Consider the following 23798-nt stretch of genomic DNA (forward strand, 5'->3'; position numbering starts at 1 on the left):
AGAAGTTAATGGTGTTAGCAACCACTGACCTGGCTAATCCCGTTGCTGACCTGCGTCTGGCTGGGCAAACGTGTTCCTGAAACCTGCACGTGGTTTATAGCACATGGTCTTGGGGCAAGACAGTGCAATTCCAATTGTACCACTGCTGGGTGCAGGTCCAGAATTTCATGGATTTTGGTTTGTATCAGCTGGGACCAGATGTTCTCCTCTGGCCCCTCCACCTCCAGTGTTCTCTAGGCTTGGTACTGTGAAAAAAATGTCACCAAAGCAGCTGCACTTGTGTTTTACCAACAGACCCCAAGCACACCTGACTGAATTCCCTTTCCTTTTCTGATGGAAGGGATCTTAAAGACAATTTAGTTCCACGCTGCTGCCATGGGCAGGGACACTTTCCACTCAACCAGGGTGCTTCAAACCCCTTCCAACCTTGAGCACTTCCAGGAATGGGGCAGCCAATCTGCTCAAAATGAAGGATCTGTTCTACTGAAGATGTGGATCAACTCAACCCTCTCATAGGACCAAATATAATCAAAGCAGGGATGTGTTTGGAGACATGAACATGGAAAAGAATTGTTCCTATAGGTGCAGGCCCACCCGTGTTAGCAGTAGCTGTGCTTAGCTGCAATTAACTAAATTAGCACAGCTTGATCTCAGTGGAGACAAGTTGTTGAGGAAACCCTCAAACTTAGCAAGCAAACACCACTAAAAACCTAAACTGACGGCAGCTGCAACCCTCCTGAAGGCTGAACCTGTGGTTGCTACACCCTGGCAACATATTTTTGAGGCACCCACCCCTCTGGTGCAGTTTCCCATCTGCTCAGGCAACAGGTACATCAGTTGCTGGTATCGGTTTTTCAGGACTGAATTTCAATAAAAATCGCACGTCTCAGAAGGATGTGAGAGCAGTTGATGTCTGTGCACTGATAGTTATGCCTAATTAACATAAAAATGAGGTTTTCCTAATCACCTGCAAGAGGAAACCTGCTTGCAGAACAAGCTGCTGGGGAAAAAAAAAAATAAACTACTCCTCAGGGAGGCAGTTGTCAGAAGTAAGACAGAGGGTGGATGTGTTTATTTATACCCAGCAGCTCCAGGTAGGGGCTGCAGGTCCCGACACGCTACCTGGTGTGGTTTCTGCAAGGAGTTTTCTCTTTCCTGTCCCCATTCCATGCTCAGCTCCAACAGCCCAGTGCTGGAGGTGTGTGCTGGGAATGATGGTTTGCACTCTGTGCAGCAGTCCCTACAAATCCCAGGGTATTTTTTAGGATGCAGCAGGCCAGGTCAGCTCACCTCACCTCAATTGTGATATCAAATTTCATGTAGAAGTTTGAAGCTTCACAGGAAAGAGGTGGGGAGAAGTGTGGATGGGATTTAGGAGCACCCCTCACTTGTGATTTCTGGTCTCTGGGCAAACTCTGTGTTTCCAAAATGTACTCCAAGGATCAGCCAGCACATCAGCAAGTCCCAAAATGTCAGAGCAATCTTTAAAGAGTTCAGAAGCACTGCACAGGGTGGTGCCTTTGACCGAAACCGCAAATCCAAGTGGGGGAAAAACCACTTTAGGCCTTGGCCAACCAAAGCAAAATCCACCAGGATAAAGCAGTGCAGAGCTGGGATGAGTCCTGACCCACCACCTCCTATCTCATCTCATGAAACCTGGTCACAACTGCTTGTGCCTGGGGAGAAGATGAAGCTGTGGCACTTTTTTGAGGAGCAATCCTTGAAGGAGAGGCTTGAGGGTACCCCCGGAGGAGAGCAGCAGCAGCACCCTCGTGATAAACGAAGCTTCAAGTTCCTGCAAGAACAAACACCAGAGGAAGGAGCCAACCACAATTACTGACTTATCTCACAGGAAAGACATTTCAGTTATTGTGGGTAGCACCGAAAACAACAGCTCGGTGACGGGCGCTGCTGGAACCGGTGGAGGAAACCACACGTGTCGAGCTCTTCTGCAAATCCACAGGGCACGTCAGGGTGGCTCCCACCTCCCAAAGGTGCTGGCAGCACAGAGGGAGGAGGATATGGATGCTGCAGAGGTTGTGGATGGCTTTGGATGGGCTTTGTTGAAACAAGAGCCGTGGTTTTAGCGCTCCCCCTCTCCAAAACACGGCACTGGGCACCACAGTGGTGTCAGTGGGACTGTCCCCTCCACACCCGGATGGTTTCTGCCCTTTCAAGCAGCTCTGGCAGTGCTTTGCAGGCTCAAATACAGCTCCACACAATGCCACGTCCCCATTGCATTTAGCACCTTGCACTGACTGCTTTCAACACACACCGGTGCTCTTCCCAACCCAGGACCTCACAAAGGATGGGACCACTGATGCTCCACCTGTCGCACCACCCACACCTGCTCTGATGCTCTAGGGGGAAGGAATTCTCCCAGTTTTCCCCTTCAAAGCCAATTTTTCAGAAAATAAATCCATTACACAAAGTATTTTAGATGAACATCCCAACACGTTTGCCTTAACCTTTCCTACTCTCTATGAAAAGGAAATAAGAGAATTACAAGCAAATTTTTTAATGCCATCAGGTTTAGTGAGGACACTGGATTTAGCATCAATGTAGAATTTAGAATGAAATAAAAACCTTGATTTTGTACATGAAACCTGAAGTCACCCAAAACTCAAGTAATTCTTTCCTCGCTCTTCCTATTCCTATGAGACACCACAATTTTAAATATTGGATAATTTGAGTCTGCAGCTTGAAGGTTTCTCCAAAACACCAGCTCTTTTTGGAGACAGACTGATGTCACTGCAGCTCATTTGCTTAATTAGGGATTTACAGAAAGATCTCTCTAGGAGAAGGGGGAAACCCTTCCAATGAAAAGCTCCAAGTGCAGAATCAAGAGACCATCCCCAATGACTGTTTACTCCCATCTTGTACATAATTTTGGGCCATGCTGTATCAATCAGCAGCTGTAGCTGGTGGCATTACACTTCCTAAATATAAAAGGGAGCTCTGCGAGAGGCCAAGCACAACCTCCCCGAGTTTTTCCTAACAGGAGGATGTTGCTTTTGCAAAACCGCGCTGGGATGAGAAGCCGGCGCACAGCATAAACACACAAATCCTGACGCTGCTGCACAGCCCTGAAGGAGTTTTCCCCTTCTTTCAGCAGCTTTGTTTTTATCACTGCAGCCTTCCTTCCCCCAAGCACTCGGCTTTTGCTAACCGCTGCACCCCGGCACACAAATCCTTCTCCAAAGGGGTGCTCGGGTACCGCGGAGCACGGGGAGAGGGCTTGCACAGATGTGCACGTTGCAGGGAACAATAATTCATGCAAATCCCCGCTCCAAGCAAATTCCACAGCAGCGCATCTTATCGCAAGCCAAACAAAAAGTACAAATACGCCGGAGAACGGTAAACCTGCGTTCAAAGAATTTGCTCTTGTTGCAGCTTGATTTTCCCCCTCTCCTTCCAACAGCTCTCTGCCGACACCGAAAACCAACCAGCCATTAGCTGCACCCATTAATCAGAAGTGAAAACCCCAACTGTGAGAGAAGGCAAAGCCTCTGTTACAGGAGATTTGGGAGTCTCTGTGGTGACTCCTAAAGGGGTGAAGACCCTCTTTGCTACTGGAAGAGGAGGCAGAGACCAGCAGTGACCATCTCACCCTCCTGAGGATGCCTCTGAGCACAACAGCCATGGCAGAAATGACCCAGCAAGGCAAGAATTCAGATATTAAAGCAGCATAAAAACTACTTATAAACCCATTTAACTCTGCTCACATTTGTATGTTCTTCTCCAAGTTTGTACAATAGTTTACTGCTTTGAAATCAGGGATTTTCCTCTGTTTCATCAATCAAGAACTAAGCAGTCTCTTGCCACATTTGGAGATAGACCAGCTTTCCACAGAAGCTCAAGATGATGAAAATAAACGAATAAAATATATTTTTAGTTCGAGTTTCTTTCTTTTTTTTTTTTTTTTTTGAGATGGCAAGTTTGAACCTGAATTCCAACCCAACCACTGGGTTTCAGCAGAACAAAAAAATCCCTGTGCTGAGTGCTCTCAAATAGGAGTCATGTCCCTTCCAACTCTGCACCAACAGAGACCTTATTATCCTTTGGGGGAGGAAGTCAGATTTTTTTCCACTTAGTTACGTTCCCAGGTAGTTCTTAAATAAGATTTCCCTTCCCTCTGTGTTTAAAGGGACACTTCAGCACAAGTTACTGCTTGGCCATCAGTGCCACAGTTGTGTACTGAACCCCAAAATAGAGGGATGACCGTCGGGCCACCAGCCAGCACCATTTTATTTCAAGGACAGGACGAATGAGAAGATGCCAAAATTAACAGCACCTCTTCCTACCTTAATTATCATCAGTCAATCGTCCACTTGCACGTCATTAGGAGCCCATAAAGGTTCTGCCAGTGCTGCCCCCTGGAAACAAACAAACAAACAAAAAAAGCTTTTAAAACCAAAGAGTTAGAATCCAGAAACATCTTAGGGAAACAGCATTTTTACCTCTGCCAGCAAGGCAATTCCACTTCATTTTGCCAGATGAAAAAGCAAAATGCAGTTTTTCATTATTGCTCAAGCTACAGATGCACTCGAAAAAATGAAAATAACTTTTAAATACAGAAAGCAAAATTGTGGGAGTCTCCAGGGTTAAAAGTGCTTTTGGGAAAAGGTGGCAGGAGGGAATTACAGGGCAGCAGCAGTTATGGATGAGGAGACTGACATTCCCAGCTTGGCCTGATACATGCCCTGCTGTTTGGGTAAAAGTAAATAAAGTTTAGGAAGGTCCAGAGGTAGAGGAAATAGGTAATTTCTATTGTAGTGAGGGCACCACAATCACTTTGGGCTCCTCTGAGGGTGTATTTCCCCAGACAGAAGTTTGGGCATTGGGAAAAGCAGTTCTGTGCGTGTTCTTTTACTTCCACCCCAAGGGAAGGGGACAGAAATCCACATGGGGGTCATCAGGATTTCTGGTGGACACGTACCCATGGCACAGCCACCAGCGCCTTCCCAAGCCCAAACCTCTCTGGATACAGACTCTGGCTGTAGGATCAAGTGTGATCCTATAAGGAACAGGCTGGAGACCTGCAGGGATGTTCATGATGTTCTCACACTTTTGCCCAAACCACCTCCCTCCCCAGCAGCTCTCGGGTTTGGATTCCTGGCTCTATCAGCACAGCCACCCCAGCAGGGCTCCCGGTTCACTCGCCATGTCCAGACTGTTCCTGGTTGCTCCCCAGTTTTACATGCCCAGCCAAGTTGTCTCCACTCCCTGCATCTCAGCTCCCCTTCCCAAAATATTTTTTACCCACAGCAGCTTTGAGGCAGCAGTGGGGCTCCTTGCAGGAGTCTGTGGAGCCAACCCCCAACTAACCCCATCTTCTGGGCTGCTGCTATGAAGTACAGAGTTAGACCCCTGAGGCACTTCTGGATTTCGAGTTGAATACATTTGAACCAAATTAATATTTATTTTCCTATCGACATCTTTCCTGCCCAGCCTTGGGCAGGATGCGACCCAGCCATCTGCTGTGTCGGTGCCAGGAGCTGTGGAGCTCAGACATAATCCCTGGGTGATCTCCTCATTGTTTTTCATCCTGCTCAAGTGTTGACTCGAGCACTTGTTCAATTAGACAAGTCTCAGCACTGCAATCAGATGGGCGCATAGGGCTGATTTTCTACCTCCACAGAGTAGAAAAAGTCTGATTTAGTCGAGTGTGATAGAACCAGGAGCTTCAAAGCAACGAGACCTGGAGATCACGTCTGCTCAGAAGGCTGCCAGAATTGCTGCTTAACCCAAGCAGACCACCAGCAACTTCCACTGTAAGAGAAGCTGTGAGACAGAGCAGATTAAAAGACATTGGATCTGCCAGAGAGGAGGAGAGCTGGGTTGTTTTCCTGGTATTTCTTTTTTAAGGGAACTGGAGAACAGCTGAGGCATCTGCTTTCCCTTGTCTCTGGCTCTAAATGAGTGACCTCAGATGTGCCAGACTTGCTGGTGTTCCCCCCATACCACTTGCATTTTCTTCCTTATGATCCAGCGTTTCCCAACACCTCCCAGGAACACTGCTGTCCTGGGGCAGAGGGGTCTGAGGGCTGCAGGAATTCAGTCCAGCCTTCAGCCTGTCCTCTCCTCCCCGTGCAGCAGGGCTGAAGCCCTTCCATCCTTTGGTTAGCACTGTGCATTTAAACAGCAGTAAATTTTATGGGACCGAGTTAGGAGGTTGGCATAAGCAAATGTGCAGTCAATATTTTCATGGTCCATTTATTCCTTCATTCACAAGGCTGACAGATTCCAAACACAGCCTCGGATGGTGCTAAGTGCAAGAGAATCACAGAATCATGGAATGGTTTGGGTTGGAAGGGATCTCTGGAGATGATCAAGTCCAGCGTCACTGCCATGGGCAGGGACATCTTCCACCAGACCAGGTTGCTCCAAGCCCCGTCCAGCCTGACATTTCCAAGGATGGGAAGTCCACAGTCTCTCTGGGTAACCCGTGCCAGGGCCTCATCACCCTCACAGCCAAGAATTTCTTCCTAATATCCCATCTAAATCTACTGTCCTACAGCCTAAGGTCATTCCCCCTCGTCCCATCACTCCATGCACTTGTCCAAAGTCCCTCTTCAGCTCTGTTTTAGCCTCTCTAGGCACTGGAAGGTCTTCCCAAAGCCTCCTCTTCTCCAGCTCCCCTGCTGCTACTCCCACCATCCCAGAGTTCAAAGGGAATCAGCAATGAAGCCGAGTTTTTCCAAGGCTCGGAGCGAGACTCATGCAGTGCACGCTCACAGCTCCTTGCAAGACAAGGACAACATCTCCTGAAAGCACGGTGTACACTGGGAGATAACAAAAACCAGCAAATGCAAAGGCAGAATGAACACAAGAGAGCTTATCAATGTCAATGGCACGTGTGTGAATGGGGTGTAGAGCCAGCTGTGCCTTCAGGTGGCTGTAAAAACGGCTCAGTGGCAGGAGAAGAGGGAAATTGGGGATGCATGAGTTGCAGTGACTCACAGCCCTCGTTCCCTGTGACAGGAACGGAGCGCGGCGCAGGCGGGCACTCGAGTATGTCAGAGTCGAAACGTGTCCTGTTGTACACACTCACAGGAGTGTCTTACATCCACATCTGTTCTTAGAAATTACTCACGGGCCTCAGAAATCAGCTTCTGCATGGACAGGAAGCGCAACTGCCAAGGAGCAAATGTGGCACGGAGCTGAGAGGAGGCAGCGTGTCCCACATTTGGCTCCTGCAGCCCTGGCCCCACACAATTCTTTCCACTCCTCTGCCTTGTCCCGACCCCACTGTGCCCCGATGTGCCAGCAGTGTAATCTTCTTGCCAGATAAGCCTCCCAAAACGCTATTTCCGGAGGATCCAGTGCAGTCAGCTGGGTGTGGAAAGCCATCCCTGCAACCCACTGACCCCGGGAATACCATAAGAATTCATAATTATTATTTATATATCTTAGTTGTGTATTTTTGGATGAAAGCAATATAACTTGGGGAATGCACACGATGTTACAGCACACCAACGGTAAGGAAAACACATGGGATATAGGAAGGAACTTCCATTCTCTACCACCAAAATTCAGTTTTCCAAGCCCGGCAGCATTGGGAAACCCAACACTGACCTGATCCGGGTATTTCTGGCAATGCTGTTACACAAAGTTGCTTCAGAAAGAGATTCAGTTATGAAGGAGACCATTGGACTCAGCATCAAGTGTCTGCCAGGGCAGTGAGAATCATGGAATACCCTGAGCTGGAAAGGACCCAGCAGGATCATCGAGTCCAACTCTTAGCCCTGTGCAGAACCCCCCAAGAATCCCACCCTGTGCCTGAGAACATTGTCCAAACACTTCTCAAACTCAGACAGGCTTGGTGCTGTGACCAGGTTGTCCTGGTTTTGAGTTAGAGGGGATTTTTGGGATAGAGTTGATTTTCTTCCCAGTAGCTAGTACAGCGTTTTGGATTTAGGACGGGAGTAATGTGATGGAGACGATGTCAGATTAAGTTGGAACGAGATGACCTTTAAAGTCCTTTCTGTCCCAAACCAGTTCGTGATTTGGAACAATTTTATCTATTTCTTTTATTAAAATGAGGAATACAAGGTTACAGTCTGAGAGGGTTTTTTTTGGAAGAACCCTACTGAGAAAGTGCTCTGGGAATTCAGATGACAACAGCAGTTTTGTTAATCGAGAATATTAATGGTCGAAAATGTTACACACAAAAATGCTCAAGATCAGGGGTTGGCGAAGGTGGCCCACAGTTCCAGGAGTCCTCCATCCCTTGTTAAAATAATTAAAATAAAAGGAAGGCAGGTATTAGTTGGCTAGACAGCCCCAAATCCCACTGCCTGTTAATCCACCTGAAACCCAAGTGTATCACGGCAAATTAAAGCTGCATTTAATAATCCATGCAAATCTCAGCCCAGGAATCCTTTATTCTCTTACCTCCTGCCACGAGTTTAGCCCTGCCCAGCACTGCATTCATGCTGCCAGAGCAAAACTACACAAACCTCCACATTTTAGTAAGAGGAAGAAGGAATTTTGGACCTTTCACACATTTTGGGGTGGATGCAGTTTTGTGCTTCATTGGCTGGGTGAGACCAAACCCTGTTCCACCTGTGCTTGCTTTAATCACATGTATCGACACACATAAATTAGGGCAATTTGTGCATAAATTAGGCAGCATCATTATGCTAATTGGGATGGTATGATTGTGCTGAGAGTGTTTGCAATCTGCCACAGTCCTCTGGGACAGCGCTGTGAGGGAGCTGCTGTCTCTGAAAAGGCTGGAGCTCCTCCAGGATCCCACTGGGCCAGGCATGGCTCCACAGTGACCCAAAACAAGCCTAAATACTGAGGAGAAGGGGTGAGGAGAGCTGGTGTGATCTGCTTCCTCTGGAATGCTGGTTTCTGTTCTCTGCTTCCTAAATATCACATCCTAAGCTCCCCCTGATGCATGAAACACACCAAGTTATAGGTGGCTGCAGAGAGAGGCTGCCAGAAAAACAACCCCCTGAAGCGTGTGAAAACCAAAGAAAGAGCAGAAGACTCAAATCCCCTGCACTTTGCTTTATCAAACTGACGTGAAGAAACAAGTCATCCTCACAAAAGCCACTGCACTGTGCCCCTTCCAATCCCACCTGAATTGCAACAGAGATAGGAAGGGTTGCTGGGATCAGGGAGGTATCACAGAGTATCCTGATGATCCCTGCCCTAAAAGGAAAAAACAACCCTAAATCTTTCCAACTGAATGAGCAAGGATAAGGGAGGAACAAATAAACTGCAAAGTGACAACTTCTCCTTTTGGAATCGTAGAACACCCAAAGCTGGAGGGGACTCACATGGACCATCAAAGTCCAACTCCTGGCCCTGCACAAGACACCCCAAGAATCACAGCAGAGACTCAGTTAAATCAGTAAATCACCATGCACAGGTAGGTCTACCTGGAGTAGGTAACTATCAAGGGATTTTTATTAAGACCTTCAGGGGCTTTTACCAAAACATGGATTTTTTTCAGCTATCCCACAGGTATCCTGCAGCCTGAGCCCCCAACACCTGCAGGGCTGTGGTCGGTGTCCCTGTGCAGAGAACAGCTGTGCTGCTGCTGGTGACGCTCAGCTCCAGCTCCAGGGGCTGGTGTTGCACCTCCTTATGGCTACCAGGGGATGCTCCCAAAGTCATCCGGTTTTCCTTCCAAAACTGGTCACTAATTTACCAAATGGGACCGTTATGATGAAAAATCCTCCCTGGGGGACTTGAGCTCCCTTCCTTCAGAGGGAATTCGAGCTCGGTTTATTCTCCAGGATCCAGCCAGGAGGTTTTCCTCCAACAGACGTGCTGGCACTTTGCCTGGCTAAAAAACATACAGCAGGAGAGCAGCAAGCACTAAACTACTACTACTAGAAGTGTTAAAAAAAATCAACTTTGAGTAAACCATCTGGTAACACTCACTGCGCCACAGGTGAGGGCAAACACAGTATAGCACCAAAAAAATCATCAATGCTCAGAGAATAAGGATGTGAAACACCAAACCAGCCCAGGGGCAACCTGGAACAAATTGCCCAGAGAAGCTGTGGCTGCCCCTGGATCCCTGGAAGTGTCCAAGGCCAGGCTGGAGATTGGGGCTTGGAGCAGCCTGGGATAGTGAAAGGTGTCCCTGCCTGTGGCAAGGGGTGAAACTGGATGGTTTTTAATAAAGGCAAAAGGATGAAACACTAAAAGGGCAGGGGCACATGGGAACTGGGGGATGCTCCAGCAAGAGCAGGGAGCAGAATTGAGCTGCTCCAGCTGTAGAGCCAAAGGATTACTGAAACACAAAGGGAAAAAATCTGCAGCCAGCTTCCTTCTGCTCTTCTGCTGCTCCCCTTGCCTGGGTGGTGGCTTTCCCCTCCCCATCTTTAAGCAGAACCTTCTCTAAGTAGTTTAGCAGTGAAAGCAAACTCATCTCTCCCTCCCTGTGATGGAATATGGAATATGGCACGGGCCAACATCAGCATCTTAACACCCAATAATTCCCAAGCCTCTCTGAACATCCATCATCTTATCAAAACAACAGCTTTAAAACCTCTTCTCTGCACTCTTTGGTGATAATTAGTTTAAGTCTGTCACCAGCAGATCAGTTTAGGATTGCAGCTAAGCCAAAGGGCTATGAAAAGGTTTTGTCCAAAGCCTCTCCACACCAAATCAGTTCAAAAAAGGGAAAGACAAAACACGAGCTGGCTGCACCAGCAGCTCCAACAGTTTCTGCTGCTCAGAAGGGAGCACAGCAAGATTTAATAAACAAGCTCAATAAAGTTATTCTTCCCTGTTTTATTTCCCCTTAAAGCATCAGCCCAGTTTGGTTTTGTTTCCATCACAAACAGCTCCTTTAATCGTTCCTGACGGGAGCACAACGCGGGGCCTCGGCGTGTGAAGCCTCCCCCAGCCCCTGCCAGCTCCCAGTTAATGGAACTGCTCTGCCTCACTACAGCAATTCCTGTAATTCAAGTCTGGCAAACAATTCCTAGGCTGAAAATGGGACAGCATCCAGTCGTTATCTCCTTTTTTGTAGAAAAGAACTAAAAAAAAAAAAAAATCCAGCGTTATTTACTCTACCTGCCTGTTTGCCGTGCTGGCAGTGCCACCACGCAGGTGTGACAGCAACAAACGCCAGCAGCTCTCGCAGTTTTGCCTGTTGATGTCTCTCCTTTCATCCCAGCAAACAGCCTGTCAGAGCTAAAGGAGCAGCTGAGAGCAAGGAAAGCATCCGGCTCTCTCCTGACAGCTGAACAAGCTGGCAGTTTTCAGGAGGAAAAGCTTTCCTACGCTTCTAAACCATGGCAACTCCTTCCAGAGCTGATCTTACAAGTCTTTTCCAACCTAAATGATTCTATAATTCTAATATCCTATCATTCTAATCTAATTAATTTTGGTGCTGGTGCTTCCATACAGCCTCACTGGTGTTTCTAACCTCGTTCATCTGTACCAATCCACCCTAGAATTTCCATCCTCAAAATTAATGCATTAAAGACCAAAAAAACCCATCAGTTTTCTTGCAGACAAATTAATCGTGGACCAATCCCACCCCGGTGCAGACACCAACCCCTGGCCAAGTGCAGGAACTGTGCACAAATGGAGGTGAAAGGCTTTTGTTCAAATGGTTTCGCTCCCCAGGACACACCTGATAAGAGCCTGCAGCAATGCCACACTCTGAGATAAACCCGTCGGGTTCAGTCTCCCAGCCCGAGCTCCGCATCCTGGGCGAGGGGTGGGAAACAAACACCCAAAGAAAACACTCTGTGCGTAACAGGACCATTTCCCTTGGCAAATCTCTCTGCTTTCCTTTCCTCGCCCTCTCTGTGTGCACTGAGAAACCATTCCCTGGCATTTTCCGAGCTACACTCCAGGTCTGCTCCCTTGGATGGGATGCAGGGCTGATGCCTGACCCTGGAGCAGGAGCACCCCATGACCTCCTGGTGCCTGTAAAACTTAGTCCTTGCTGTTTCTTAGATTGGAATGTGCAAAGAGACAGGGCAAAGCTGTTTGAAAAGAGGCATCCTTTACAAATTGAAGTGATAGAGTCGGGAATAAAAGAATTCCCGGGATGCAGAGATGGCCACTGGCTTTAAGGGCCACGTTCTGGGAAGCCAGTGGATGCACAACTGTACATGAGAGGCTTTCATTAGTGAAGATTTGACAGTCAAACAGTGGCATATAGAATCATGGAATAGTCTGGGTTGGAAAAGACCTTAAAGCCTATCCAGTTCCAACCCTGCCATGGGCAGGGACAGCTTCCACTAGCTATGGTTGCTCCAAGTCCCGTCCAACCTGGCCTTGGACACTTCCAGGGATCCAGGGGCAGCCACAGCTTCTCTGGGCAACCTGTGCCAGGGCCTCCCCACCCTCAGAGTAAAGTACTTCTTCCCAATATCCAGTCTAAACCTACTCTCTGTCAGTGTAAAGATCATTCCCCCTTGTCCTGTCACGCCAGCCCTTTGTCCAAAGTCCTTCTCCAGCTCTCCTGGAGCCTCTCCAGGCACTGGAAGGTGCTGAAAGGTCTCCCTGGAGCCTTCTCTTCTCCAGGCTGAACAACCCCAGCTCTCCCAGCCTGGCTCCATAGGAACTCTGGGCCATATGGATGTAAGCAGATACACAAACAAGCTGTGACCCTACCTGAGCACACCTTGGGAGGGCACCTTGGTCTTCCTGAGTTCCCACTGAGGACACTGGAGCTGCCCAACGTGCCCTACACGGGGCAATGTGCAGCCCAGTCACTGAGGTCTCATTTCTAAGCAAAACATTTGCAACCTTTCTATTCCTCTTCCTCTTTTGACTTCCTTAATGAATAAACAAACTTATGAAGGGGGGGAAAAACCCACTCACACGACCAGTCATCCTCTGCACAGCCTGGGTTTGCTGGGAGCAGCTGGGAAGGGGGAATGGACACGAGGTTTTGAGCAGTGCACCGGGGACATGAGTGGCCTCGGGGCAGAATTGGGGCAGAACCTCACAAAATGCTTCACAGACAACTTCTGCTGCTGGCTCAGGGCTGGTTTTGTTTTTGGGAAGGCGTCTTAATCCAACCCACTCTGTGAACAGAGCAGGTGGGACACACACCGAGAGTTTGCAAGAGGCTGGGCTGTATCCTGGACATTTTGGGAGAGAATGAATACAGTGGAACAGGCTGCCCAGAGAAGCTGTTGCTGTCCCATCCCTGGAAGTGTCCAAGGCCAGGCTGGATGGGGTTTGGAGCAACCTGGGCTAGTGGAAGGTGTCCCTGTCCATGGCAGGGTGGTGGAATGAGATGGTCTTCAAGGTCCTTCCAATCCAAATAATTCCAGGATTCTATGATTTGTGCTTCCCTAAAAGTTCTGGGAAATAAATCCCATTTCCCATCATGCATTTTGCTTGCCAAATGTCAAATTCAAGAATTTCCACGTCTGACCAAGGGACACATGGGCTGTGTCCCATACCCCACCTGTACTGTCACTCCCTGCTCTGCTCACCAGCGCAAATCACTGCCATGGAAACATCCTTGTTCCTGATGGGAGAGGTTTCACTTGGGTTTTCCTGCCCATCATTCCACCAGATCCCAGCCCACAGCCTGCCAAGCCCCAGGCAGAGATTTATCCACTTGAAGGCAAGCAGGATCTGGTTTAAAAGCAGATCTACACGATGCAGGAGTCAGGTGGTGGTTTTGGCTGGGATTTCTGTGCATGCAGGAGTTGGGACGGGGATAGGGACAGGGACATGGAGTGACCATTCAGGAAGCAACCCAAGGATCAAGCTCCAGCAAGTTATAGCATTGGACAGCAACAGGATATTCTTCATTCCTCTCACAGATGGATTTCTGAGCTGTGGATATAAATACAATGTTGTATTTATATCATTGTTGTAGCCAGGACATTGTGCCTCTCTCCTCTGGGATGCGAGATCAGAGCTACAGCAGGTCATGAAGCTCAAAAAGCAACAGCTCCTTTCTGCCTGTCACTGACACTTGGATTCCTTAGAACCCTTTTTGGTGGCCCCTTTCTGAGGGCCAGGCGTCTGCATCTCCAGATCTGTTATCAGTGCTGGTCAGGACATCCTGTTGCACCTACACATCCCTGTCCCACCTCAACCCCATCCTGCCCTAGCTGAACCTCAAACCCTCAGCAGATCACGACAGAGCAGAGTAAGGCTTTTAACAAAGCTAAACATGGGCAAAAAAAAATTAAGCCAGAGCAGCAGAGACCAAAGGAAAATGGGTTTCATTTCTGCCACTGTCACCACCCCACTTCAGTGTGCTCATAAAAGAGCTTCACCTCCTGGCTTGACCATCAGGCTCTAAAGTCACTGTCAAAGTAAAGTTTGTGAATAAATCCACTCAATTTTATAGAATCGTGGAATCATTTAGGTTGGAAAAGTCCTCTAAGAACATCAAGTTCAACCATTTCCCCAAGCACTGCCAAGGCCACCACTGACCCATGTCCCCAAGTGCCACATCCACATGGCTTTTAAATCCCTCCAGGGATGGTGACTCTAGGGCCGTGCCAGGGCTGGACAATCTTTTCTGTGAAGGTATTTTCCCTAATATCCAACCTAAACCTGGACACAACTCCCCCACACACAACAAAGTCCCTGTGGTAACTCCAAAGAGGGAAGGGATGGACACGCAGCAGGACCAGGCTGTTCTCTGTTGTGGGTTGCTCAGCACTTTGCACCAAACAGTAATGTTGGCTCTGCTGCAGCTTTTAGGCTGGATGAAATTCAGAGTTGTGACAATCCCCCTGCCCCCCCAAACAGCACTGAAATCCATGAGGACTCAGAAGACATAAGGATCAAGAGAATTGTGGCACAAACCCTCATGTGCATTAGGTCTGGAAGTGTTAAGGGTGTTGTTACAACACAAAGGGGCTACAGGGCAAATGTTTGGAGGTGCAGCCCTGGAGCAGCCACCTCCTGGTCTATTCCACCCAAATTCCCAAAACCAGCAAAAGATCCAGGATGTGATTTTTTTCCTGCCAGAAGTTTTGATGTTTCTTTTGGAGGGATACAGCGGACAGCAGCACTAAACCTGCAGGACTCATCACACTGGCAGCAGGATCCTTCCAATTCTGCACGGGGAGTCCTACCATGGGAATTCTGTAACCTTTGGGCACACTGGAGATGGAAAGTGGAGCTAAAAGTCATGGATGAGACTTCCTCATGGCTAGGAAAGCTCTGACTGAGCTGTGGTGGCAGGTGTTGTGTGCAGCTGTGGAGCTTCCCTTTAATCCATCACGGTGATCTCCTGCAGGATTCAGGTGGCCACAGGTCTCGGTTCCCTTTGGGGGTTTCAGTTTTGTTTCTCCAGTAAAGACCCTACTCCAAGAATAAAATAATTTTTTTGCTTCTCTGGAAGGTCTCCCATAGCTCTGTATTCTTTGTTTAAAACACAAAATGCTGCTTTAAAAAGTTGTGTTTGGGTTTTTTCTAAAATTTAAACCCACACATTTTCGGTTCAAGTTTGCTCAGGTCCTTCCCTCAAGCGAAAGCCAAGTCTCCAACCAGGAGTGACTTCCCACATGGACATCCTGTCCTACCTTAGCTACCAGGACTTGTTTGAGATGATTAATTACCTAAACTTTAAAAAAATAATTAACACTGAAGGTGCCAAGAACTCAGACCCCCAACAACACAGGATCACAGAGTGGTTTGGGTTGGAAGGGACCTTAAAGACCATCCCAGCTGCCACAGAGTCCACGATGGCATCAGAAGATCCTGCACGTGACAGGTCCACCTTACCAGGAGCAGCAGCTGGAATATGCCAGGCTGCAAGGAGACACCTCAATCTAACTCTTGGGGTACACAGCTGCTCCTCCAAAAATCCTGGATGCTTCACAAGCCTGAAGAAAAACAAAGAAATCCATCTGCCACCACTTAGGGAAGGTACACGCTCCAGGTAAGGCAGTATCCTGGGAAAAAGGAGGTTAATTTTCTTTTTTTTTCCCCACTATCACCCTGCGGCAAGAACAAACCCAAATGGTTTTGCCCTAATTTATGCCTGTTTTCCTTACTATCCTAAACCTTCTCTATTCGAAGGAAGGTTTTGCTGCAGAAACTTTCACAGATGGTGAAAATAATAATAATCTGTGAGCAGGAAGGGTTGCATCCATGTAAATCAACAGCAAAGCTTCCAGCATTTCCAGGGGACAGGTTTTGCCACAGCTCCAGCTGGGACTAAGCGCACTTGTGTTCCCACAATACCACAACAAACCAAACTGGGCATGATCCCCTCTCTATCTCTGACACCTGACGCTCTTTTTTGCCTTCTAATAAACAAGATAATGATTTTTGAGTGAGTTTGCCCCTAACTGAACAGCTGTTTCTCCAGTGTTGCTGATATTCACAATAAACTGGAATTTCTCTCTCTGGATGCTGTTTATTCTGGTTGAACTTAGTTAAGAAAGTGCCATAAACTGAGAACAAGTGAACAGAACTGAAGTGCCAAGATGTTACAGGTATCAAATAGTTGGCCTCAAAGAGGAGGAATTTCTGGGATGAATAAAGGTAAAAACTGCTCTGAGGGAGATCCCCACTTCCACACAAGCAGGTGTGGGAGGAAAGGACCCTCTTGAGCTCAAATGTCCTGGATTATCCCAAAGGACACACTGCAGCCATAAAAGCTTTCCAGGGGAATGAGTGGGTGAAGGACACAGACATCCAAAGCTGTTGTTCTCCATTGAAACAGGAGAGTGAGGGTGGCTTGGAAACCCCGCACGCCCCTAAGGAGTTAAAAGGTAGCTCTGGAGCCTGGCACAATTAACATTCTGGCAGAGTCTATTTAAATTGCAGGGAAAGTTGAGCTTGTCCAACTGGATAGTCAGACTGCAGGTTCCCCCAAATAGGGCTTTGATTCTCCAACACAACACCCGAAATCCTCTCCGGCTTACATAAAACACATGTGGAATCACGCTCCCTGTTGCACAACACAGCTCTAGGGAGAATTCCAGGTACAGAAGTATAAACTGGAGGTCAGTGCTCTGCAAGGGCTGAGGATTTCTCTGGCAACAGAGAGGAGGACAGGCTGGTCCTGGTGGCAAAGCTGCCTTGAGAGCTACTGACAGCATCAGCACCTCCCAAGGCAAGGGTGGGGGGGGAGGGGGGGGGTTTTTCACTCAAGCACAGCACTCAAGGACAAAAAATATGAGCAAATATCTGAAAAAAACCCTAAAAGCAAGTAGTTTTTGTGATCTAAACAACCCAACCCAGTAGGATTCGTACTATTTCTGCATCCTTGCATTCCCCATGCTGCTCTAACACTCCCAATAATCACCACTGCCTCGACACCTTTTCTGTTCTCAGGTCCACTGCTCTGTCAGCCTGATTTTAAAATATGCTGCCAGGGTGAAATAAAATCTGACTGTGTTTATCTCAGCCTGCAAAGGGCAGGTCAGCACAGGGAGAGGAGATCTCCCTGCAGCAAAAGGTGTTACAGAATCATGGAATGGTTTGGGATGGAAGGGACCTGAAAGATCATCTCATTCCAATCCCCTGCCATGGGTGGGGACACCTTCCACTATCCCAGGATGCTCCAAGCCCTGTCCAACCTGGCCTTGGGCACTTCCAGGGATAGGGCAACCACAGCTTCTCTGGGCAACCTGTTCCAGGGCCTCATAGTAGAGAATTTCCATCTAAAATCTAATAGGAATCTCTCATCTTTTATTTTAAAACCACCCCCCCCTTGTCCTATCTCTATCTGCCTGTATAAAAAGTCACTCGCCCTCTTTTTTTAAGGCCCTTTAGGTACTGAAATGCCACATCCCCTGTGCAGAGACCTTACATGGAGCTCCCAGTCATTCTGGAGGGGATGATACACCACCCTGTCCCATCTCCACAGAGCAAGGCTGCAGTTTAAAGCTGGCTTTATTAGACTGAGTCTAGAAGGAATGAACGGGATCCAGGAGCTATGGATAAGGGAATGACCCTGAGCCCTGCTACAGATCAGAGATCTCAGAGCAGAACCACAGAATGTCCTGAGCTGGAAGGGACCCACAAGGATTATTGAGTCCAACCCCTCTGACAGGCATGAATGACTGTGCAAAAGTGACTGCACGTGGGCAGCTCTGCACACCCCCAAACCCAGCAGTGCAGGCACCACTCCCGAGCTGACACAGACACATTTTGGAGCTTTATCCCATGGCTTTGTTCTGAAAGCACTGCTGACTGACAGGGGCCAGCTCAATGGACTCGCAGGAAGGCCAGGGGAGGAACGAGCTGAGCACAGGGCTCAGCTTCCCTCCTGACAGCAGAAAGCAGCACACACCAGCCATGGTGCACAAAAGCTTTTGTTTTACATCTCAAAACCAAGCCACCGTTGCTGCTCCAGGACCGACAACTGCCCGTGCAAGCAGAGGCGCTGAAACCCAAATGGTGCAAAAGCCCAGACTTTGGGGGGTTTGAATCCTGAAAAGAGACTTTTTTTAAAGAAATGAAGGTAAGAATGCTGCAGCTCAAAGCAAATCCCAGAAGGAAAAGCCTCCCCTGGATGCTGTGGGAGGTCAAACCCCAGTAAGTGGCATTTAGTGATGCTGCATGGGGCACGTCCTCACCACCCCAGTGAGCTCCCCAGCCTCGGCAGTGCTTTCACAGTAGCACGGAATGGTTTGGGTCAGAAGGGACCTTACAGATCCTCCAGTTCCAAGCCCCTGCCACAGGCAGGGACTCTGTTTTGGAGAGGAACAGCCTCCCTGAGCTGGGCTGTGCAGTTTCCAGTAGCAACTGTGCCTAATCCAGCCCCGAGACAAAACTGCCGGCGCTCATTCATACCCACGGCACGTGCTGGGCAGACTCTGGGCATGGCCACAACTACTGCATGGGTTTGGTTTTTTCCCCCCTCAGTTTAAGATCATTTTTTAAAACATTTTTAAAAGAAAATAAGCATATTTAAGAAAGTTTTTTTACCAATATAAAATTTTAATAGATGAGGTTGGGATCAGGTTCTGTCTAAAGGGTGAACAAAAGCCTTTCTCTCTGCATGTTCATTGTACAAAACAGATTTATTTCAGTGCTTTATTTTCACAGTATTGGAGAAATTAACAAAAAAAGAAGCTGGTTTAGTGGTGAAATTCTTGATTTTTTAAAAAAGAATTATAAGAAAGGAGATAAAAATCGTATTGAAGAGGATTAAATCAGCAGTTGCTCTGTCCTATATTCAGGTCACAGCACCAAAAAGATGCCTAATTGACAAAATAATGGTGGGATCACATCACCTATTGGTACTGACAGATAAGAATGTAAAAACTGAAGCAAAATTTAAAAATACATATTTTTCTATGAAAGTTTCAGAAGAGGCAAGTTACCACGCACGTGGGCTAGTGAACCAGGAAGAAACATCACTGAATTGCTAATGCATCTTTTTGGTAACTTCTTCAACAAGTTTCCATCTCTAATTTTAATTTGAGGTATGTGGTAGATGTACAAATACACAGATATTTGTCCCTTTTCTCTCTGGGCAAACTCAGCTACCAGCACCATGTGAGGAAGGGGACTTAGCAGCTTTCCAGCATCTCCAAGGACATCAGGCAGAAGGGAGAGCCCAGCTCTTACAGGGTGAGAGGACAGGAGGTGATGGGCAGAAGATGAATCGAGAGGTTCAGGGTGCAGGGAGAAGCTTTTCCACCACGAGGTCAGTCAAGCTGGGTGCCCAGAGGTTGGGCAATCTCCGTCCCTGGAGGTTTTCAAGATGGATAAAGCCCTGGGCACAATCAGAATCAAAAAGGTTGGAAAAGCCCTCTAAGATGATCCAGTCCAACCATTTCCCCAGCACTGCCCAGGCCACCACTGACCCACATCCCCAAGTGCCACATCCACACGGCTTTTAAATCCTTCCAGGGATGGGGAGTCCGACACTGCCCTGGGCAGCTGTGCCAGGGCTGGACAACTCCTTCCATGAAGAAACATCCAACCTAAACCTCCCCTGGCCCGGCCTGAGGCCGTTCCCTCTCCTCCTGTCCCTGTTCCCTGCGAGCAGAGCCCGACCCCCCCGGCTGCCCCCTCCTGTCAGGGACTTGTGCAGAGCCAGAAGGTCCCTGCAAACACACAGAAACCTGGATAATGGAATTACTTTATTCTGCATAAAAACGTGTGTAAAAAAGAACAGAGGCCCCAACACCTTGTTTGAGAGACAGCCCAGTGCCACGATGTTTAAAACCTTCTGGAAAACAACCTCAAGTCCCTGTTTTCCATGTCACCCCTTCCTGAGTTTCCCCTCCACATTCCAACAGTGCCTGCCCTTCGCCTCCCCAGCCAGCCTGGAGAGATGTTATTCTTCTCACAAAAAAAAAAAAAAAAACACCCAACCCAAAAAACCCCAAGAGAAAAAAAACCCCGTTGATTATTTATGCTGCTCTTTGAACAACACCAGCTATTGTCAGGGAGTGTTTTACAGCTCTGAATGTCACATTGAGAGTCTGGTCATGCCAGGAGAAAAGCCTGCCGCTGCCATGTCCAGGCATAAATCCCTTTATTCAAGGCACCCGAAGCCCAGAACTGGGTAAAACCTAAAAGGAAGCTGGTGGGTGTGACAGCCACATTTTGTACAATGACATAAAAAGGAACAGGCAAAGCTGCTCGAGTGGTTTTTTTTGAGGTAAAAGGTAGAAAAACTACAAGGAGCATTGTGCAGAGCCAGGTGAGGCCAAGCTTGGGCTGGATGCTGCTGTGGAGGAATTGCACGGAGAAGCGTGGGGGTGAGCAGAGCTGGAGAGCTTCCCAGCAGGACCCAGGGAGCTTTTGCTGTCGAGAAAACCAGGCTGGCTGGACAAGAAACCCATTTCCTGCCCGATTGTGACTGTGTGAAGGGAAACAGGGCTCCGGAGGCAAACAAAGCCCAACCACCTTTGGCTGGGGAGCGCCCCAAAACCATGGAGCCACTACAAGCCAAAAAGACAAAAAAAGTGTTAAAAAAACCCCCAGTCAGGCCCTTTTCCACGGTGTGTTACGTTACAAAGCAAAACTGGACAGGTTGCAATCTTCCTCTGCCGCACCCCAAATGCCAGGTTTCAGGTTACTTCACCCGACGTACCTGCAGGAATTCGCTCGGAAGCGCGGCATTTCTACCGAGCTCTTAGAGCCAACCTTACTCTGCAGCTCTTCCCAAAGTCCTGCAAAGAAAGCAAGTGTCATTTCCTTCCCCCTCCCACACCCCCATGCGCCGACGAGGAAGTTATAACCCATGTGAAATAATAAATATGGCCCAGAAAAAAAGGGAATGCGGGGAGCAATAGGAAAGGCAGCGTTCCCGTGTTACTCCAACCTACAGGATCCATCCTTCCAGCCTCCCACTCAGGAAACGGCTTTTCAACACTGGCTATCAAAGCTCCTCCCAGTTTTGGCATCTCCACCTCTTCTCCCTGCAGAACTCGTTTTAAGCGCTGAGGGTTTGGGGTTTTTTTTAACCAATTCGTGGATATTTGCACCGTATCCAGCATTGGCACTCACGGTTTTTCCAGCGGCTGTTGCACATCTCGCAGGTCTGTTTACTATCAGCAAACATCCTGGCAGTAATCCTGGATTTATCTCTTTGTCTTCCTGATAACTCCCCCATGGCTGCGCCCTCAAAGCCCAGAAATCCAGTTTGCCACCCCTCACAAGGAACCTCCAGGCGTTTTGGAGAGCTCTATCATTTATCTCCTCCACAATCTCAATTCACCATGAAAATATTTGGTGAAACCCATCAGCAGCTTCCCTGATACAAGTGCAGAGACTCTACCACTACTTCTGCCCACACAATTTTCTCTAACATCCAAAAAAAGAGGCGAGCTGTGGGGTTTTTAAAATACAACCCTGTGCTGCTCAGCACTCCTGTTCCCCTTATCTTTGAGGTCCCCATGAATTTTCCCAGCAATGGCACAGTGCTGCTGCAAAGATCTCTTGATTTATGCAAAACTTGATCCCTTTTCTGCCCTTTTTATGAGCAAAGGGTTTCTCTTTTTCTTTGGACGTAGCCTGGTGATTAACTGCACACTGCCACAAGACCCGTGCACTGCAGTCCTTTGCTGAACACCGCCACAAAAGCCTTTAGATTTCTGAGGATGAGAAGGACGCCAGGAGTACAGACACCTACAACAAAGAGAGCTACGTGCAAGCATCACCTTCAGACCTTCCTTTTTATGAGATACTGCCTTTCATCCTCGATTTTAAGCAGGGAGCAGGGAGAGGGATTTTGCTGAGGTCACCGGCGAGGCTGGTGGCACGGTGCCATGATCCGCCGTGCTGTATCCATCAGGTACCGCTGCCTCCTGAGCCAGGGGATGGAGAGATGGAGAGAGAGGCTCTCAACGCCAGAAGGGAGCGATCTGCAGCAGGCAGGGAGCATGGAGAGTGTGCTCAGGGAAGGGCAGGGATGTACAAAGGACCTGCACCCTGCAGCTCTCACCGACCAGCTTTTGCACCTGCACAGCTCCTGGGATGAGTCGGGTTATTCCTCATTTCCCAGCAGTGTGAGGGAGGGAGCCTGGCCTGAGCTCAGTAATTCCAGCCAGATCCCAATGCCAAGAATTGCAGGGTTGTGCCAAGGCATTGAATCAATGGCATTTTCTGGGCTCCCCAGCAGAAGACAGACATAGATCTGTTAAGCAGGTCCAGAGGAGGCCATGGAGATTCTCCAAGGGCTGGAGCCCCTCTGCTCTGGAGCCAGGCTGGGAGAGCTGGGGGTGCTCACCTGGAGAAGGCTCCAGAGAGACTTTAAACCCCTTCCAGCCCCTGAAGGGGCTGCAGGAGAGCTGGAGAGGGACTTGGGAAAAGGGATGGAGGGACAAGACAAGGGGGAATGGCTTTACCATGCCAGAGGGCAGGGTTAGATGGGATATTGGGAAGAAACCCTGAGAGGGTGGGGAGGCCCTGGCACAGGTTGCCCAGAGAAGCTGTGGCTGCCCCATCCCTGGAATGTTCAAGGAAAGGTTGGATGGGGCTTGGAACAGCCTGGGATAGTGGAAGGTGTTTGGAAGAGTTTGGAACTGGATGGTCTTTAAGGTCCATTCCCATCCAAACCATTCTGTGATTCTGCAACTGGAGCCACCTCATGTCCATGCCCAGGACAAATGGAAACAGGAGCAGCTGTGGCTGCAGCCCCGAGACCACTCTGACCTCGGGTGTTGATGATCCCTTAACCCAAGGCCCTTTGATTTACCCCTGCTCACAAGTTCTCCTCTCCCACATGAAAGGTGTCCAGAGCAAGCCAGAGGCAGCAATACCACTCAGGGAAGAGCTCCAGCTTCCTTCCAGGCACTCAGGCTGGAGAAATGAAAAGGATTTAAAGCAGATGACAGAGTTGTTAAAAGATGATCCTTTGGTCTTAGTGGCTTGGTGTTTTTAAGCCGTGTGGGATTCAACCCTCCTCAAACAACTCTGGTGACACAGAAATCACAAGAAGCTTGTGTCTCTTTGAGGGACAGTGCAGTATTTTTCCTAATCAAAATATTGTTATTGAGCTGATAAAATACTGATCAAGAGATAACCTCATTTTCTCCCACTCAATCCTTCCCCACTGCCACTGGGGTTCATGCTGGCATATGTTATTTTCATGCAGGCAGAAGGTAACGATAGGAAAGCAATTACTGGGTAACATTTTTTTTTTTTTTTAATATAGTAAAATATTTATGAGCAATTTAATTTTTTCCATGTCTGGTTGCTCCATGCACTGAGCCTACAACTCTACCACATCGTGGATGAGATGCTTTTTCACAATAGACTGCAATCCAGACAGCAGAACCTCCCAAAATCAGCACTGATGGACAGCGTGGTTGGTAACTGCGTCCTTTGGAACAGAATGCTATGAGAATCCCAGAATGTTTTGGGTGGGAAGGACCTTAAAGCTCATTCAGTCCCACCCCCCTGCCATGGGC

At 48.3% G+C, this 23798-nt stretch overlaps 1 protein-coding gene across 2 annotated transcripts in view; it reads right to left on the reverse strand.

The window, feature by feature from the left end:
* PTPRA (protein tyrosine phosphatase receptor type A) overlaps nt 1-23798 on the reverse strand; it is a 114633-nt gene that overhangs the window by 53223 nt on the left and 37612 nt on the right. Inside the window, exon 3 of one of the 2 annotated variants that reach the window (XM_048303658.1) lies at nt 4305-4376. In XM_048303658.1, coding sequence (XP_048159615.1) covers nt 4305-4316 — 12 coding nt within the window. In that variant the 5' untranslated portion in view covers nt 4317-4376. Of the gene's footprint in view, nt 1-4304; nt 4377-23798 lie in introns of those variants that run through there. The other variant, XM_048303659.1, reaches the window with a different exon arrangement.

This window comes from Corvus hawaiiensis, chromosome 5 (assembly GCF_020740725.1).
Source record: "Corvus hawaiiensis isolate bCorHaw1 chromosome 5, bCorHaw1.pri.cur, whole genome shotgun sequence".
NCBI classification, from domain to species: Eukaryota; Metazoa; Chordata; class Aves; order Passeriformes; family Corvidae; genus Corvus; species Corvus hawaiiensis.